Source organism: Aphidius gifuensis, linkage group LG5 (assembly GCF_014905175.1).
Source record: "Aphidius gifuensis isolate YNYX2018 linkage group LG5, ASM1490517v1, whole genome shotgun sequence".
NCBI lineage: Eukaryota > Metazoa > Arthropoda > Insecta > Hymenoptera > Braconidae > Aphidius > Aphidius gifuensis.
Window position 1 is genome coordinate 7,755,341 of NC_057792.1, and position 17,788 is coordinate 7,773,128.

The 17,788-nt window shown below is 33.2% G+C and overlaps 1 protein-coding gene across 3 annotated transcripts in view; it reads left to right on the forward strand.

The window, feature by feature from the left end:
* The window catches only part of LOC122857473 (ras-related protein Rap-2a), a 29,933-nt gene extending 12,955 nt beyond the window's left edge, over window positions 1-16,978 (forward strand). Inside the window, exons 3-5 of one of the 3 annotated variants that reach the window (XM_044159658.1) lie at window positions 8,206-8,328; window positions 14,870-15,305; window positions 16,185-16,978. In XM_044159658.1, coding sequence (XP_044015593.1) covers window positions 8,231-8,328; window positions 14,870-15,305; window positions 16,185-16,496 — 846 coding nt within the window. In that variant the 5' untranslated portion in view covers window positions 8,206-8,230 and the 3' untranslated portion in view covers window positions 16,497-16,978. The remainder of the gene's footprint in view (window positions 1-8,205; window positions 8,329-14,869; window positions 15,306-16,184) is intronic. The other 2 variants (XM_044159655.1, XM_044159657.1) reach the window with 2 other exon arrangements.
* The last annotated feature ends 810 nt before the right edge of the window (window positions 16,979-17,788 follow it).

Here is a 17,788-nt window from a genome sequence, read left to right on the forward strand (position 1 = left end):
TGAGCCAATAGAAGAAAAAAAGACTCAAATATTCTATATATCTACAGTGTATAACCTATATTTTTTTTTTTTTTTTAGGGAATTTTAATTTCCTATTGTTTTCGCTTTTCATCTATGGATATATACAACTTGGTGATTTAATTTTCTAGTCCTTAATCTAAATACTATAAAGATATGCAGAAAGAAATACGTTAAAATATAGAAAAAGAAATCTCAGAAAATATGAAGAAAAAAACGATAAATATGGGAAAATATCAGTAAATATAAATGAAAAATCGCTGAATTTAAAGAAAAAACCGATAAATATCGGAAAATATCAGTGAATATAAAGAAGAAAGCGCTGAATATAAAGAAAATTCTGATAACTATGGGAAAATATCAGGGAAATATCAGTACAGTAGAACTTCTCTATAAGGTAGTAGTCCGGGGAGAAATTCTAAGAATTCCTTATACGGAGGTTCTCCCACTCTTCCAAATGATGAGGGATAGAGAGAGCGCGACAGGGCGACAGAGTAAAAGGATCGGTATATATGCAAGTACACGGATACACCAACACATATAAAGAACGGGAATGGTGAGGGCAAAGTTTCTCCTCCATCGCTCGTCAACTACCGTATTCGGAAGTCCCTTATAGAGAAGTTCCACTGTAAATGTCAAAGATAACTTACTGAATATAAAAGAAAATACGATAAATATGGAAAATATCAGTAAATTCGTCCAGAATTTTTTTTTTTTCTCTAGAATTTTTTGGTAAAAATAGTCTGGCAGATTCTTACAGATTCTGGCAGATTATGTCAGATTCTTACAGATTGTGGCAGATTATGACAGATTCTTACCGATTCTGGCAGATTATGACAGATTTAGACTGGTTTTTGGAACATCTGCCAGATTCTGTCAGTTTATTCTTCCAGATTCTGCCAGTTTTTTTTCACCAGGGCAATAGAAAAAAAAAAAAAATTTATCATTTTTAACCAATTTGAAAGCAGATATAATGAAAAGAAAACAAGAAGAGAACAATCCAGAAATGAAGAAAAAAAAATAAAACTGAGTGATAAAAACACAACAAAAAATACATTGATGAAAAAGGAAATTACAAAAATAACAAATTTAAAATTAATTACAATATGGTAAGTCAAAAATTAGAAATGAATATAATTTACATAAAAAATTAAATTAAAAATTCAATACAGTGACACAATTCGGGCACGAATAATAAATAAAAGTGAAATAAAGGAATAGAAAAACAAACAAGGAACTGGTAAAAAATTTACGATGGATATATGTAATGAAAGTGACAAAATAAGATCTATTTTTTTTTCGAAGAAGCTGCAAACAAATATCATGGATTGATTGAGGTACCGTTATCAATAAAAGTACGAAAAAGTTCTGCATATGATAAATTATTGAATATTCAAGTTGAACAAATCATATATGATCACTGGAGGATTAGTGAGGAAAGTTAATGAACAATACTCGTCAATAAATAATAAAAAAATAATGATACCAGTAGAGGCTAATATAAAATTCGATAAAAATATAAAGACGATGAGGAAAATGAATATATATTGAAAATTAATTTCGAATTCAAGAAAATACAAGAAATCATCTAATTCATCTGGAGGTAAAATTATTTAAGAAAAAAAAAAAAAAAAAAAAGAAAACTTTTCAATACTGATAATGTTATTACATAGATATCACCGCAGTCATAATAGCAATAAATGAAGTAGAATTTATATATGCAATGACAGTAATTATGAAGTAAAATAAAATTTGAATAAAAAAAATTTAATAAACCGAGTAAAGATACTAAATTTACTAAAGAAAATATGGAAGGAAAAAACAAAATGGATGAATAATTTTTAGTTGTAACAGTAATCATTGTAACAATAAAAAATAAAATAAATTCGTAATCACGAATTTCAATAAAGAAATTAAAATTCCCCCCGCAGGGCAGGCACTGAGGTTTCATCATTTTTTTTATTTAAATAACTCTGAGGTGCGGTCGCCTCGGCTCCTGCAACCCAGGTAGGAGTGAACGATTGTGCCAGGCCTGGCACAAACTTGTGCACAAGGCTCACATGCTTGTGTCTAGCTTGTGCTACAAGCTTGTGCCAAGGTTGTTAAGTGATTGGAAATGTGCCTATGTTACAAGCTTGATGACAAGCCTTGTGCCAAGGCTTGTGCCTCGGGCTTGACTCAAGCTTCCAAAAACAATTTAAAAAAAAATATAAATAAATTATTATGGTTAATCTATTATTATTGTTGATTTAATAATTCCGACATTGTTATTTTTTAATTCAGACAATTCTATTAAGCGATAATAATTAAACGAAAAACTAGGGAGGCGACGCAGGATCGATCCGGGGCCTCTTAGGTGGGAGTCCAATGCACTATCATGTCGACCATCGGGGTATTGATAAAAGTGGTCGTCAAAATTTTTTATATAAATAAATTCTATTGAGACTAAACACACAGTCCTCGCGAATGCCTCACACAATAGTCAAAGCCTGATAATTTTTATTTGAAATTTATATTAAATTTATATATCTAATTACTATAATTTTTTTTTATGAGTTAAATATATGCATAAGTCAAGTCTCGTGTCGGGCTTGGTGAAACAATGGGCACCAGCTTGAAACAAGGCTGTATTACGAGGTTCGTGTGAGGGCGGGAAAAATCAAGGGGACAGTCTTGTGTCGAGCCTGGATTAACAAGGCTTGTCTAGTGACTGGAAAAACAGGCTTGACACAACCTTGAAATTTTTAATCTTGTGTGAGGCTTGAATCCAGCGATTAACACAGGCTTGGTACAAGCCTGGACTAACAAGTCTTGTGCAATGACTATAAATACAGGCTCGACACAATCTTGGAAATTTCAACCTTGTTTAAGGCTTGGAATTACCGATTGACACAGGCTTGGTACAAGCCTGGACTAGCAAGTCTTGTGCAATGACTGTAAATACAGGCTTGATACGAGCTTGGAATTTTTAACCTTGTGTAAGGCTTGGAATTAACGATTGTCACAGGCTTGGTACAAGCCTGGAATAACAAGTCTTGTGCAATGACTGTAAATACAAGCTTGACACGAGCTTGGAATTTTTAACCTTGTGTGAGGCTTGGAAATAACAATCGACACAGCCTTGGTACAAGCCTAGATTAACAAGTCTTGTGCAATGACTGGAGAAATTCTCTGTGCCAAGCTAGACACATTCTAGTCCACCAAGGCTAGGAAACACAAGCTTGTAACAAGCCTGGCACGGCCGTTCACCCTAGGGATCCTACCTGGGAAAGGCAATTAGACCTTCGGTCCATTTTGTCATCCCCTACTTTTTTTTTTAGATCCCTATCACACTCGATCTTTCAGCAAATGTCGCGATCGTGCTCATTGGCAGCTTAATTTTTTTTTCTGTTTCACACAAGTGCTTCTCGAAGCATCGAAATCTAAGCTCGGCAAGCCCTATATAATAGCTCGCTGTCTTTTCCACCTCTTCATCGCTAACTTCCAATCAGGTTCAACTAGGAAACAGTGAGTTTGCCTTGCTCTGCGCTCCTCTCTCCATAGTTTCCTATGGACACTGTGTTGGCGCGAATTTCTGCCTTAACAAAGCAATTTGCTATCCCTACAGTCCCGGTCCATAGAGTCTCATTGTTGATCCCTCACGTGTCAGTTCATCAGCCGTTTCGTTACTCCCTACTCGTTACTTAGATACCCGAGTGTCCCAGTGCCCATAATAGGTTGACCTTGTTTCGAGATGCCAGTGTTTCTAGTTTCTCTCGACATTCTCTCACCAAGGCTGATTTGTCTGCTGGTGCATCAACTATCGGAACAGACAAATCTTATTGTGCGAACACTTCCACATGAAAGACTGTGTAGATTTCATCCAGGGCAAAGTTAGTCCCTTTGGTCAATCCTTGAAACCAGATTCCTCCCCAGTGCCTTCCTTGGTCTTGGATCTATTTGTAAACCAGATCAGATCATATCCCAAGGTTGGTCCCGGTTTATTCATCCACTCCTCCCGTTCCAGATAACTTACTCTATAACTTCTTTCAAAGCAATATCTTTCTTCCAAATAATCCTGCCTAGCTCCTACCGCAGAATTTAACTTTCTCCGCTCACCCAGTGCAATGTCCAGTATCGCCTAAGCGTTCCTCTCACTGCACATTTCTTATAAGTCTGCTCACGACCCTCATTGCAGCTATCTTCACTATTAGATGTAGCGGGGGCATATCTAATAGTGCTCTCAGTGCACATGTAGGGGTCAACTTACTTTTACCTTTTCAGCACTAAGCCTCTAACCTGTTCTAGAAGACCCCTGGCCCCTACTTGCCTGGTTCCTTCCACCAAACGATAGCCTCGTGCACGACCGCAGGTATAATCACCGCTCGGTACATCCGAGTTTGGCTGAGTTTGCGGGTACAGTTTCTTTGCCATAAAATTTCGGATTTCTTCACCCTTCTAGTTTTCTTTTTCCTGTAAAGACTAGCAGTTCCGTTCCGTCAAGATTGACTAGCAGCCCCCTCCCGAAGTTTGAGTGGTCCAACACCTTGCCTTTGCAATAACTTCCTTAAGCTTGGCTGCGTCTGGCATGCTAGAGATTTCTTCACAGAACTTCCTCCAGAAGTCCCTCTTGGCCATCCTCACCACCTCCTTAAATTATCTTTGCAGATCTCCCGGTCTACTTTTAAGTATCTTATGAGTATCTTATCTTACACCGGCTCTTAGCTTCTGTAGCTCACTACTTCGCCATTCACTCTTATCCCTTAATATACTTATAGGACAGTTATTCTCATACGCCTCGACCATTACATCCCGCAAATATGTCGTTGCGTCTTCAATTTCACTCGGAGTGTTAAACCTCGCCGGGATTAACTCAATTCTTCTCTTAAGCTCAGCTTCATACGCATGCCAGTCTGCTTTTCGTGGATGACGAAAGCTTTGCGCACCCTTAACTAAGGCCACCGCAAACCATTCAAACTGAATGTACGGGTGATTGAATGTGCCGGAACGTTGGGTCTCTCGCTAAGTTCATCACACTAGTAGGCTTCCCACCTTGTTTGATGACCTCCCGATTGTCCTTTAGCTAAACCCAGCCCCCTGACGCTTCCCTCCGTGTCCAAGGTTCTTGAATCGGTACGGCTTTGGTTCGCTCGCTAACTATCTTATGTTTAAACAGCGCCGTAGCCTGGGAGCTACGGTGCAGGTTAATTTGAACGAAAAGAATACTTACTCCCATTAGGTCGCTTTCTTTCCTTCCGAGTCCACCGCAGCGATCTTAGGACCTTCTTCGGTATTTTAGCCCAGCACCTGGAAAGCTGCTCGGCCCAGCCTGTAGAAATGTCTCAACCCCAGCGTGTTCAACTGCTCCACTTCAGCTTCTTTCTTGGTATGCCAAGAACAAAACGCCAGCTTTTGGCTTCCTCTTTGGTCTCTTCATATTTAGCCAAACTGCTGGTGTTAAGTCCCGAATTTTGCCTGGCAATTCTGGTCAGTATTGCACTGACGTCTATAACTAGTTTGTTCGGTATATGTGCCATTACTCTGGCCAGATTGGAGGTCTTTATGTCAATAACCGAAAAGGCTGGTTTTTTGAAAAAAGCCAGAAACTTATAAAAAATAAAGAAGTTCCCCCGCCGAGAATCGAACCCGGATCTTTTGCTTACCAGGCAAACGCCTTGACTTCTAGACCACAAGGCTTCTTATTTTTTCATCAAGTTAACTCCGATGTCCTTCTATTCGTCAATTCATTTTTTGAAAAAAAAAAAATCAGACTCGGTGTCCGTGCCTATGGCCAAATTCCTCTCCGGAGAAGGTAGCATCCTTGGAATCTTGGGACCAAATCATCAAGCGCTATTCTATCCTTTTCAATGGCTGCCCTTGAACACCTGGTTGGCTTCCTTTTCTAATATGTTCATCTGTTGATATTTTACGACTGTTTTTCAAGAAATTTTACGTCACAGTGAGTCTCAACTAAAATCTTTTCATTTACCCAATCTTTATATCCTTTAAACTTCTTCACTGTAAGCAATCATGATTTCTCTGCCTTTATGTCCCATTTCCTTCTTTTTTGTTTAGGATAGTGGACCATAACAGATGGACCAAACATTGTAAGATGGTCAGTTTGTGTCTTTTTTTTATGCCAGAGTTCGAAAAGAGTCTTGCTCTCAATTCAGTTCTGTTGAAACATATGTATTGTAACGAAATTTACTATTTCGTGGGTTCTCGAAATAAATAATCATTAAAAGAGCTTGTTATGGAGTAATGAGTTCCGATTATTTATTTGTTATCGCTTGCGTTGTTAATAACTAATAGGAGTTAGTTATTAATAATTAAAAGGATCACTGTGCTAGAAGCTCTCTGGAGGGCCAAGTCAGTTATACATGACGTCGATTGGGGCGCCTATTCGATGTTTATAACGTGTCTTGGTACGTAAACCTCTTGGCGATGACTTCCACTCCTCCGTCGAAGAGACGAAATCACCGAAGCTGCGTACGAAGCCTGATCGTAAACCTATCGAACTGCGGGCTAGGAAAGCGTGCTGCGCATGTCCGGAGGCGGTAGGTAGGAGAGTGCTACCTGAGTGGGGTTAAAGCTCGCAGCAGCTGCAGAGCACTCAACGTCGTCGTGAGACGACACAACTTGTCTGGCTCTCAAACTGGTTCTCTCGACATCGTTTGGATATCTCGTAAAGGCTCTCTAGGTATCAGAAGTTAAGTCCCGGTGAAACTCTGTCTGAATTTCCAATGACAGTCTAATACTAATGATCGCGCTATATGGCTCTCTTATTATAATAATAATTATTATTATATTCTCACTACGCAATGTGTATGTGATGGTTAGACTATCACCACACATAGATGTGTATGTGTGAGTTCACGAATGGATTGCTGCAAATAATCACAATAATAATATTGAGATATATTATTATTGCAATCCAACGAATGTGTAAGACCTGGTTACGGATGGATCGCTGTATGGTTCCCTATTCAAAATACTTATTGCATAGGTAGAATATTTGCTCCTACACTTATGATACTTGTGACGTCAGTATTTTCCTATAGTATAGTCGCAATGTAATATAGGCGTATGTAATACACTATACTTGGTTCACGATAGTTCCTTCAGGTTTGGTTACGTATTTCATAGTCCGATCAGGTTGATCGCGCCCCTCTACTATTCCTAAGACTGAGTTAGGATCCCGTTATTTTGTTCTTGTTTCTCCTACGGCTTTTCGCTTCCGAGACAACCAACATACCAACGGCTCCCTCCGGTGATTTAGAGGAGGATGGTCAGAAATCCTCGTTGTTAACCTTGGCCGATAGTTCTCGCCGTGTAGGTCAGAAAATCGGTTACAGTATATACGTGACAGTGTTGATTGTTTCCACCCACAATTGTATGAATATCAGCGTACGATATTTTTGTTCAGCTTTCTCATTTTAATCTGGTATATACACAACAGTTTTTTGATGCTTGATACCGAGGTCAAAGGTATTGCATTCCATAATTTATAAATTCAAGACCATTATCAGTTCTCAGACAGCTCAGAAAACATCAAGAAGTTTAATAAGTTGGTAAGTGATGGTGCATCCGTTTCGCCACCTACAGGCTACATGTCACTAATATTATTTGTTTGTGTGATTGACGATGCATTTTTCCAACAACACAAGGTTCGCAATCTTGTTTTGTCCCTGTTATTGTGATACCAGGGATACGGGAAATCTTTTCATGTGGTCATAGTGTTGATAAGCCAGTCGTCCATGCCAAGTTTGTTAGACTTTGAATTTCGTTGATTTTTACGATGTCAATTATTTATCGTAAAAATATAGAATCGTAATTCGTATAGAATACAATTGTATTTCATTAAAACTATAAGAAGAAAAACCAAATTCTTTAATCGAGCATTGACTTATTTGAAATTATGTATATTAAATTAATAAATTTTTATCCAGTTCAGGTTAGATCAAGTCAGATTAAGCCAGATCAAGTCAGATCTGAAATTGTCTAATAATCCTTATCTGACTTGATCTGGATTTTTTTTTTTTTTTTTTTAAATGAAGCATTTTTTTCCGGGATCATTTTTAATTTTAGAACAAGACTTCTTGAAAAAAATCTATTTTGTTGTAATTACTCTTTGTTCATGAATTCACTTCCTGTTCTAACTCATGACGCTTAATTATCATTAATTGTTTTTACTGGTTTTCTTTACAGATATTGTACAATTGCAGAATTGTAGATGATGAAGAGCCGACATCAATTCCGAAGGCGTTTTAGCCTTCAACCATCTTCATCAGTAAAAGAAGAACATGAAGAACCTACTAAGAATGCAATAAGGTATTTTTGCGTTCTTACTGAGATTTGTAAATAGCCCAGATTTCTACTGTTAAATTTGTTATAACCATATAACCCTGCATTTCTTTTCTTTCTCGTACTTCCTTTCTCACAATAATCTCTTCCTTTTTTCTTGTTTTCAAATTTATATAAAGTCCAGATTTTTTCTGTTACGTTCCTGAGTGGAAATCTGGTCAGGCTCGACGGATTTGATATCTGATCCTGATCAAAAATTGATCAAGTTACCTTATTTCAGAAAGCTTGGTTGAATCCTGATCAGGATTTGATCAAGATATTTTTTTGCGTTCAATTTCAAGTTTACTTGATCAAGATAGCATCAAGTATCTTGATCACATCCTGATCAAGTGAACCTGGTCAAATCTTGATCAATAAATCATCAAGTTGGATGATTTAAGATAAATAATTTTTTAAAACAATTTTCCCTGTTCAAGATAGAATCAAGTGTCTTGATCACATCCTGATCAAGTAAGTCTGGTCAAATCTTCATCGAAAGATCATCAAGTTGGATGATTTAATATACATAAGTTTTTCACACAATTGTTCCTGTTGAAGACAACATCAAGTATCCTGCCCTAGCGAAAATGGCGACACCAATCCGACACCAATCCGACAGTCGGTTTGTGCACTGATCTCATACAAAAACGACACAAAACCGACACACGACTATAAGAATTTCTAAGTCACAAAAATAAATAGTAAAAAGCATTTAAAAAATAAAATATTATGTCTAAAAATTTCTAAATAATATTTTTATAATTTAAGACACATTAGAATTTTTTTTAAATAATTTTTATTGAAAAAATTCTGTTTATGTATTAAAAGTGAGGTTAGCTGTCAGAATCATCTGTACGACTGTGAGATTTTACAATTCTCACACAATTCCGACACAATTCCGACACACGACTGTAGAATTGTAAATCCGGTTCCGACACAAATCCGACAGACGTATTTGGTATATTTTATTTTGTATTTAATATAAAAAAGTATTTTATTAATAAAATTTTTTTGTTCAATATTAAAGTTATAATATTTTAATAATTTTAGGCATATTAGATTTTTTGAATAAATTTTGATAAAAATAATTGGAATCGTCTGTGAGAATTTGCAATTCTCACACAATTTACATTCCGACACAGACTGTGAGAATTGTAAATCCGACACAATTGACACAACCGACAGACGTACGCGACAGTATATTTTTATATTTTGTATTTAATAAACATTTATTAATAAAAATTTTGTTTAATATTAAAGTTATATTTTAATAATTGTAGGCATATTAGTTTTTCTTTGAATAAATTTGACAATAATTGGAAACATGGTCAAATACATGGTTTCATTACAAATTACATTCGAGTTACAAAAATACCAAATACGTGGGAAACTGATTAAATGTATTAGTTTTGAAAAAAAAGTATTTAAAAAAAAACCTTTCTTAACCTCATAAAAAAACCAAAAAATGATAATTTTCTAATAAAATAATTTAAAAAAAATCTAATATGCCTATAATTATTAAAAGATTATAATTTTATTATTAAACAAAAATTTTTGCAAATCACAAATTCTCACAGACGATTCCAATTATTCTTTTTATCAAAATTTATTCAAAAAAAAAAAAATCTAATATGCCTAAAATTATTAAAATATTATAACTTTAATATTGAACAAAAATTTTTATTAATAAAATACTCTTTTTTTATATTAATTACAAAATAAAAATATACTGTCGTACGTCTGTCGGATTTGTGTCGGAATTGTGTCGGATTTACAATTCTCACAGTCGTGTGTCGGAATTGTGTCGGAATTGTTGAGGTAAATCTCACAGTCGTGTACAGATGATTCTGACAGCTAACCTCACTTTTAATACATAAACAGAATTGAGTTTTTTCATTAAAAAAATTATTTTAAAAAAATTCTAATGTGTCTTAAATTATAAAAATATTATTTAGAAATTTTTAGACATAATATTTTATTTTTTAAATGCTTCTTACTATTTATTCTTGTGACTTAGAAATTCTTATAGTCGTGTGTCGGTTTTGTGTCGTTTTTGTATGAGATCAGTGCACAATCCGACTATCGGCATTTTCGCTAGGGTGATCACATTTTGAACAAGTAAACCTGGTCAAATTATGATCAACATTTTCTTGTTTTTATCATATTCAAAATGTAGAGCTGATGACAGCTCTGTAGAATATTCCTTTTATTAAATAATTTATTCCAATATCTATCCATAATTTTTTATTACGAATTAACAAATAAATACAAAAAAATTATTCCGTATTTTATTAATTAAAATATATATTCACAAATAATTATTTAGGAATAATTATTATACTGCACAATTATTTTTTTTCCAATTATTAATCTTGTGAGTGAATGTAAAATATGAAGATTAAAAAACTATTCATTGCATCGATCGTCCGGTAGCCGAGCGGGCTAAAGCGTGCGTTTAGAATAGTAATCCGTTGTTCGTAGGTTCGATTCCCTCTAGTTGAGCAAATTTACTTAATTATATTCTTTGTCTTTCATTTTAGCACATCTATCTCTAACCCTGTTTTAGCGAGTGGTAGGTGTAGAATAGGATTTTGTGTAGGAGTGAGAGAGAGCGACACGACACATTTTAGGTTATAAGTTTAAGTATAAGTTTATTGAACTAATTAACGATAAATGTCTGTATATTAAATTGTATATTGATGGTGATTATTGTAGGTCAATTATAGTATATAATTGGCCTCAATTACTCTGTTTAATTAACTCTTTTCATTAAACTACAAAATCCTCTTGATAAACCGCTGTATACGGGTGTATGTTTTTATTGCTTGTGTGCCGGCTAGACGCTGAACGTGAACGTAGTTGAAAACAACTAGTCCGAACGTACCCGAGAGAGCCCGTAAAGCCACGATCAAGTTAAGTGAAACCTCACAAGGCGGCGCTTTCAACGCCTAGTCCGTAAGGTGCTGCCTTTTGACAGCAAGTGGTGATTTATATAATCACTCGCCGAAACAAACTCTATCCCAGAAATAATAAGTAATTAGCTGATTCAAAAAAAAAAAAAAGAAAATAAAAGTGATTTATAAATAATTTTTTTCTTTCATTTTTTGATAATGTTTCTTGATCACTTTTTGATCAAAAATGTTGATCAAGCCTTGATCCATTTTTGCGTTACGTTTTGATCAATTCTTGATCGAGTTGTCTGATCGAAACTTGATCTGAGATCAAGTTGCCTGATCAAGTTTTGATCATATCCTGAACTGAATTTCTACTCGGGTTGGTAATAACTCGAGATGAGGGTTTTTATTCGGGATTTATCTTTTTATTTTGTTATTATCAAATGTCGAACACATGCGTCAAACTACAAACCACTTAATTTTCAGTAATTTTAAGACTTTAATCATTACATTTGTAAGGTGCTATTTTTTCACCTTTTACTTTTTAAAATATATTTAAACAAATTGATTCAATGAAGATACAACTCTATTTATATTAATTAAACTGTTTATTAAACATTCAGACTATATGATAAATTATCGATTATCGTACAATATATATTTTTAATTATTCATGATGTGTTAAGGCCACGTCACCAAGATGTATTTTTACAAGTTTTATTTTTTTGGACGCACTCAATGGTGGCCGGACTCGAAGTGGAGTTTTTCTCCATCGTCTTCACGATACACACATTGACACATACACATTCTTAGCATCCAAATTCAAATTTCAGGCATCAAGTTTGAAAATTTTCAAGCGCCACGACGACATCAATGTTTTTTTTATTATGAGACTTACCATGCGCGACTTACGAGACACCCTATATAATGTTGTACATGTCCATTGTAACGAAATTTATTATTTCGTGGGTTCTCGAAATAAATAATTATTAAAAGAGCTTGTTATAGAGTAAAGAGTTCTTATTATTTATTTGTTATCGCCTGCATTGTTAATAACTAATAGGAGTTAGTTATTAATAATTAAAGGAACATTGTGCTAGAGGCTCTGTGGAGGGCCAGGTCAGTTATACATGACGTCGAGTGGGGCGCCTATTCGATGTTTATAACGTGACTTGGTACGTAAACCTCTTGGCAATGGCTTCCACTCCTCCGTCGAAGAGACGAACTCACCGAAGCTGCGTACGAGAGGTGTTGGCAGGTCGTTTTTGAATGTTCGCCAAACGTGGTTTTTATCCGTACCAAGTATAAGAGCACCTCTTCTTGTACTGTGAGTTGGATTGTTGTGAAAATGCTCCAAGATGCGTCTTCACCACCTTTGTCGACGTTAAGTAGCTGCAGTGTAGCTTGGTTGATCGATCGTTCACGAAGTCTCGGGCGTATATGTGCAGTGCTGCCTGGTGTTCAACCCCATTGGCACGTGCGAGGCACATCAGTATACTGAAGTATTCGATATTATCATACTGCATGTCTTTCTTCAGACGATAAATGATAATAATTCTCGACACTCGATTCTGATTAGTCAACTTAAAACGTTAATAACTCAGGCGCAAAGCATCGTAGATCCAAAATTCAAAAACATTTACTATTTAAAATTTCATGTATAATCTCGTAGTATACCCACCATACGTGACTTCCGATACACCCTGTACAGAAGCTTGTTGAAGGTTTGAATCCCATATCCAAGTATACAGCACCCGTATACAGAGGATGTTCTCATTAGGGCTTTTTTTTCCGATGGCGGCGCTTCAAAAACTTTTTGTCAGAGTTCTGTATGAATCGTGTTCTATGACAAGAGAGCAGAGAGCTCATTTTTGTGCTGTCGAGCTGGGGTTCACATCGATGTATATATATTAGGGTGTTTTTTTTTTTTTTTGATATTTTTTTTTCTCTTCACCCATCTTTATACAAGTTCATACAACTCTAAATCATGCCCAGAAAAAATTTGAACTCAATTGAAAAGGGTGGTTCAGAGTCATTTGTTTTCCATTTGATTAACATGTTAATACACTTCATTCACTATTTTGATCATGGACTTTATTTTCGACCGTTCAAGTTCACGTTGGTCTCATTTGATAGAGTATTAAATTCTATAGCATATAATATTCATAGTTTTGATCATTTACAATTAAAAAATATGAAAAATAGGGTATTTTACAACTGAAACAAAATTGTAAATGATCAAAACTATGAATATTATATGCTATACATACTGAAATACAGCGAACGGTCATTAAGTAAATGAAAATTGTATTCAACAGGCATCATATAACATATAAAGATGAATTTTTCTATATATATATACTATTTAGGACAATGATGACAAGAAAGTAAATTTTTTTTTTTAAAATTAATTTGATAAAAATACACGTTTATTTTTTTTTAGCACCTAGAATAAAAAAAAATATCTTGTTTAAAACCTAAATTTTTCTAAAAACTGTTGCTCACTCATATATTCAATAGGATCAGACGTATTGCGAATATTATTGTTTAACCTCATATTAATTCATCTTAATCTCCCTGGAATATTCATTTTGTCCTTCTCTATTTCTAGAACTCTGACAAAAAGTTTTTGAAGCGCCGCCATCGGAAAAAAAACCTTAATAAGAACATCTTCTGAATACGGGTGCAGTTTTATGAACTATATATATATAGTTGTATGAACTTTTATATAATCGTATATATTAGACCGTTTCAAAAAAAAAAAAAAAATTTTTTTTTTTTTCTCCCACCCCCTAAAATCTTAGTATTCAACAAGACAAACAATCTACTATTTTCAATTTTTTTTTTTTTTTTTTTTTTAATGTCGCTCATCGACTTTGAATATTTTCCATTTAAAATACATGTAAGCAGAGTGTTCATTTTATACTTTTGTTCATAACTTCATCAATTTTCAAGCTAGAGATTTTTTGAAACACTGGAAAAAAAAACAGTGTTATTTGTGCAATTTTTTTATAACCGAATAAATGCTGTCTTTTAAGTGTTTCAAAAAATCATAACTTTCAAAATAATCAATATATTTGAATTCAAGATGATTATTTAGAAAGCTGTATTAAAAAGCTTTAGACAATATATCTTATATGCAAATTTTTATTTTTTAATGAATGCTCAGAGGTCTTCGAATAAATAAATTATCGTTTTTTTAGAAAACAACGTTTACAAAGTTTTCTAGCCGCGAAACAGTTAATTGAAAATTTTTTTTTCAATATGTATTTTAAAGCTTTTTTTTTTACGCTTTCGAATAGTCGTATTTCCAAGTCTCTAGCTTGAAAATTGATGAAGTTATGAACAAAAGTATAAAATGAACACTCTGCTTACATGTATTTTAAATGGAAAAAAATCCAAAGTCGATGAGCGACATTAAAAAAAAGCTAGTAGATTGTGGGAAGAAAAAAAATTTTTTTGAAAGGGTCTAGTATATATAGTCGTATAACAAGTCACTGAAATAATCAACTTTTGTACATGATTGTATACATACCGTTTTTCCCGAGTTATCATACGGATTGATAAGACAAAATCAAAGAAAACATATCTACAGTAAATATAATGTACCATATAATATTTATATTTTTTTGCAGAAACGAAAGACTTGCAGAGTCAGAAAGTAATGAAAAATCGAATGAACCACCAGCTCGCCATAAAATTGTGGTTATGGGAGCAGCAAGAGTTGGTAAATCATCAATAATAATGCAATTTTTATATAATACATTCACACCAAAGTATAAAAAAACAGTTGAAGAAATGCATCGTGGTGATTTTAATGTATCTGGTATACAATTGACACTTGACATACTTGATACATCTGGATCATATGACTTCCCAGCAATGCGTGATTTATCAATTAAATCAGCAGACGCATTTATATTGGTTTATGATGTTAACGATGAAAGTACATTTGCTGAAGTAAAAACATTACGATCACAAATTATTGCCGCAAAAGGTATTGTACCAATAGTCGTTGTTGGTAATAAAGTTGATGTTGCAACTGATGATGATGATGATAGTGGAAGTGAAGTAAGTTCAGTTATACTAAATATATATAGACAATAAATAAATTATATAGAAACAACTTCTAGCTATATTGAATTGGTAGTACAGGTTGCTTTTGTAATGCAGACAGTCACACATTCATGACAGCCACGTTATGACTTTACAATCAAATTAAACTATGATTTAATTTTTTTTTCATATCCTTTTTTTTTTTTACCGGGACTTTTCCCAGGAGAATACAAGAAAAAACGCCTGATCCTTTAATTATCATATCGTATCACCAAATTTCCTCGATACCATCGTATTCTCAGTCATATGCATTATCGTATCGTATCATCTATGTATATGACGATATATTATCGACAATATTCTCGCACTTTGTTATTCAGCTAGCTTTTAAGCTTCTCAGAAGAAAAGTTACATATTAATTATATAAAATACAAATCTAATTTTCATTTATCATGCATTCAGTTCAAATCCAGAATAAATATAAATTCCCTAAAAACTATTTATATTAATTAAAATAATTTTTTTTACTATTAGGCCTGCCCAAATTCAGTGTTTCATTATTTAATATTTTTGTTTTCGTTTTTAGTAATTTACCCGAGTAAAATAATTTCACTCGTTCTTTTTAATCCGGTCAATAAATATTTTTATTTCAGAGACCTTTACCTTCAGAAAACCTTCGGAGACATTATGTTGATATTTTTTTGGACATAGAGGTCATGAATTTTTTACTTTTTATAATTGATGACTTTTGGAACTCCTTCTTTCAATTTATTGAAAAAAATGAATTAATTCGTTGACGATATTATCGAAATTATCGTGACTAAACTATCGCATTGTACCGCATAAATCAATGTCATTATTAATAATATCAACTTTTTTTTTTGAAATTTTCAGTTTCATGTAAAGACAGAAAGTACACGTGAACTAGTTGAAACCGTATGGGAGAATGGATTTGTTGAAGTATCTGCCAAAAATAATGAGAATATAATACAAGTATTCAAGGAATTATTGATACAAGCTAAAGTCAAGTATAACCTTAGTCCAGCGTTGCGACGTAGACGACGTCAGTCTTTACCACCACCCCAGCATCATCATAATAATCCACGTAGTAGTAGTGCTCATGTTCCATCACTCGCACAACTTCAACATCTTCATCAAATACGTGAACGTTCTGGTAGATCCAGAAATTCTTGCATTTTATCATAAATAATCACTTTTTAATTAAGAAATTTAATAATAATAATTATTATAATAATAAAATTGATTTGTTATTTAAGCCAAAAGAAAATATTATTCAACTGTTATGTGAATTAAAAATTTCTATATTCTTAAAAATTAAAATTAGATTACCGTATTACAAATTCAAGATTTTTATGTGTAACACGAAAGTTCATATATATATATATCAATTATATTGATTTACTTTAAGAAAAAAAATAATTTCTTCAATACATATTTAATATAGAAATTACACATCGATCTATCTGAAAAATTCGAAAAAACTATAATTATTTATAGAAATAAAAAATACATTGTTGAAAATGTAAAACATATATAAAAGCATTCTATATTTGATTCTAATTAATTGAGTATGCCTACTTAAAATTTTCGTTATATCAATGTATCGTTATCAATCGTATGTTTTTAATAATTATTTAGAATAAAATAAAAATTAACAGAAAAAAAAATAATTGCAATCTTTTTTTAATATTTCTCAATGAGCTGATTTATTATATCTCTGTTAACGGGATCTTCCATGAAATGTTATTCTTCTTTTGATACTAAGTGGTACATCAATAACATTACTTACTGACCGGGCAACAGTTTGTAATATACTCGAATAGTTTAACATACCACCTCCTACTTATTCACATAGCTATTCTTCACTTGCAATTTTTAATATTTTCAGTACTAATTCTATACCATCACATGTTTTATCGACTCCATAAAATGTACATGTTTTACGGAATGATAAATTCCCAATAGTTGTTAATAAACCCGAAAATAATTTATCATTCCACTTCATCTTTTGTTTCCTATAAACATTTTAATCGAAATATAATCAGCAACTAAACCTTATTATGTTATCATCATCATCAATCTTATTCATATTTTTTTCAATATTGACATGATCACAATTAGCAGTATTGAAGCTTTTGATATATATTATTTATTCCTTGATTTTTTTAGTAGCATCCCTTATTTTTTTTTCTGATTTTGATTCAATTCTAATGTTTTTTGCAATTGATTTATCATTACTGTCACTGATTTTCTTTTGTTTTTTAAATTCCAATTCCTACTTACACATGGTCATCAACAATGTATCTAGTGACGAGTAATATAAACAATCGAAATTCAGCACAACTCTTTTTTTGTTTAAATTAATTAAAATAATTTCATTGTTAATCCAAATTTACTATTTTTAATGCATGTTTTTTGACATGATTTATCCATATACCTGAAAGTAAAATCAGGCTACATCAAGTATTAAAGGGAGT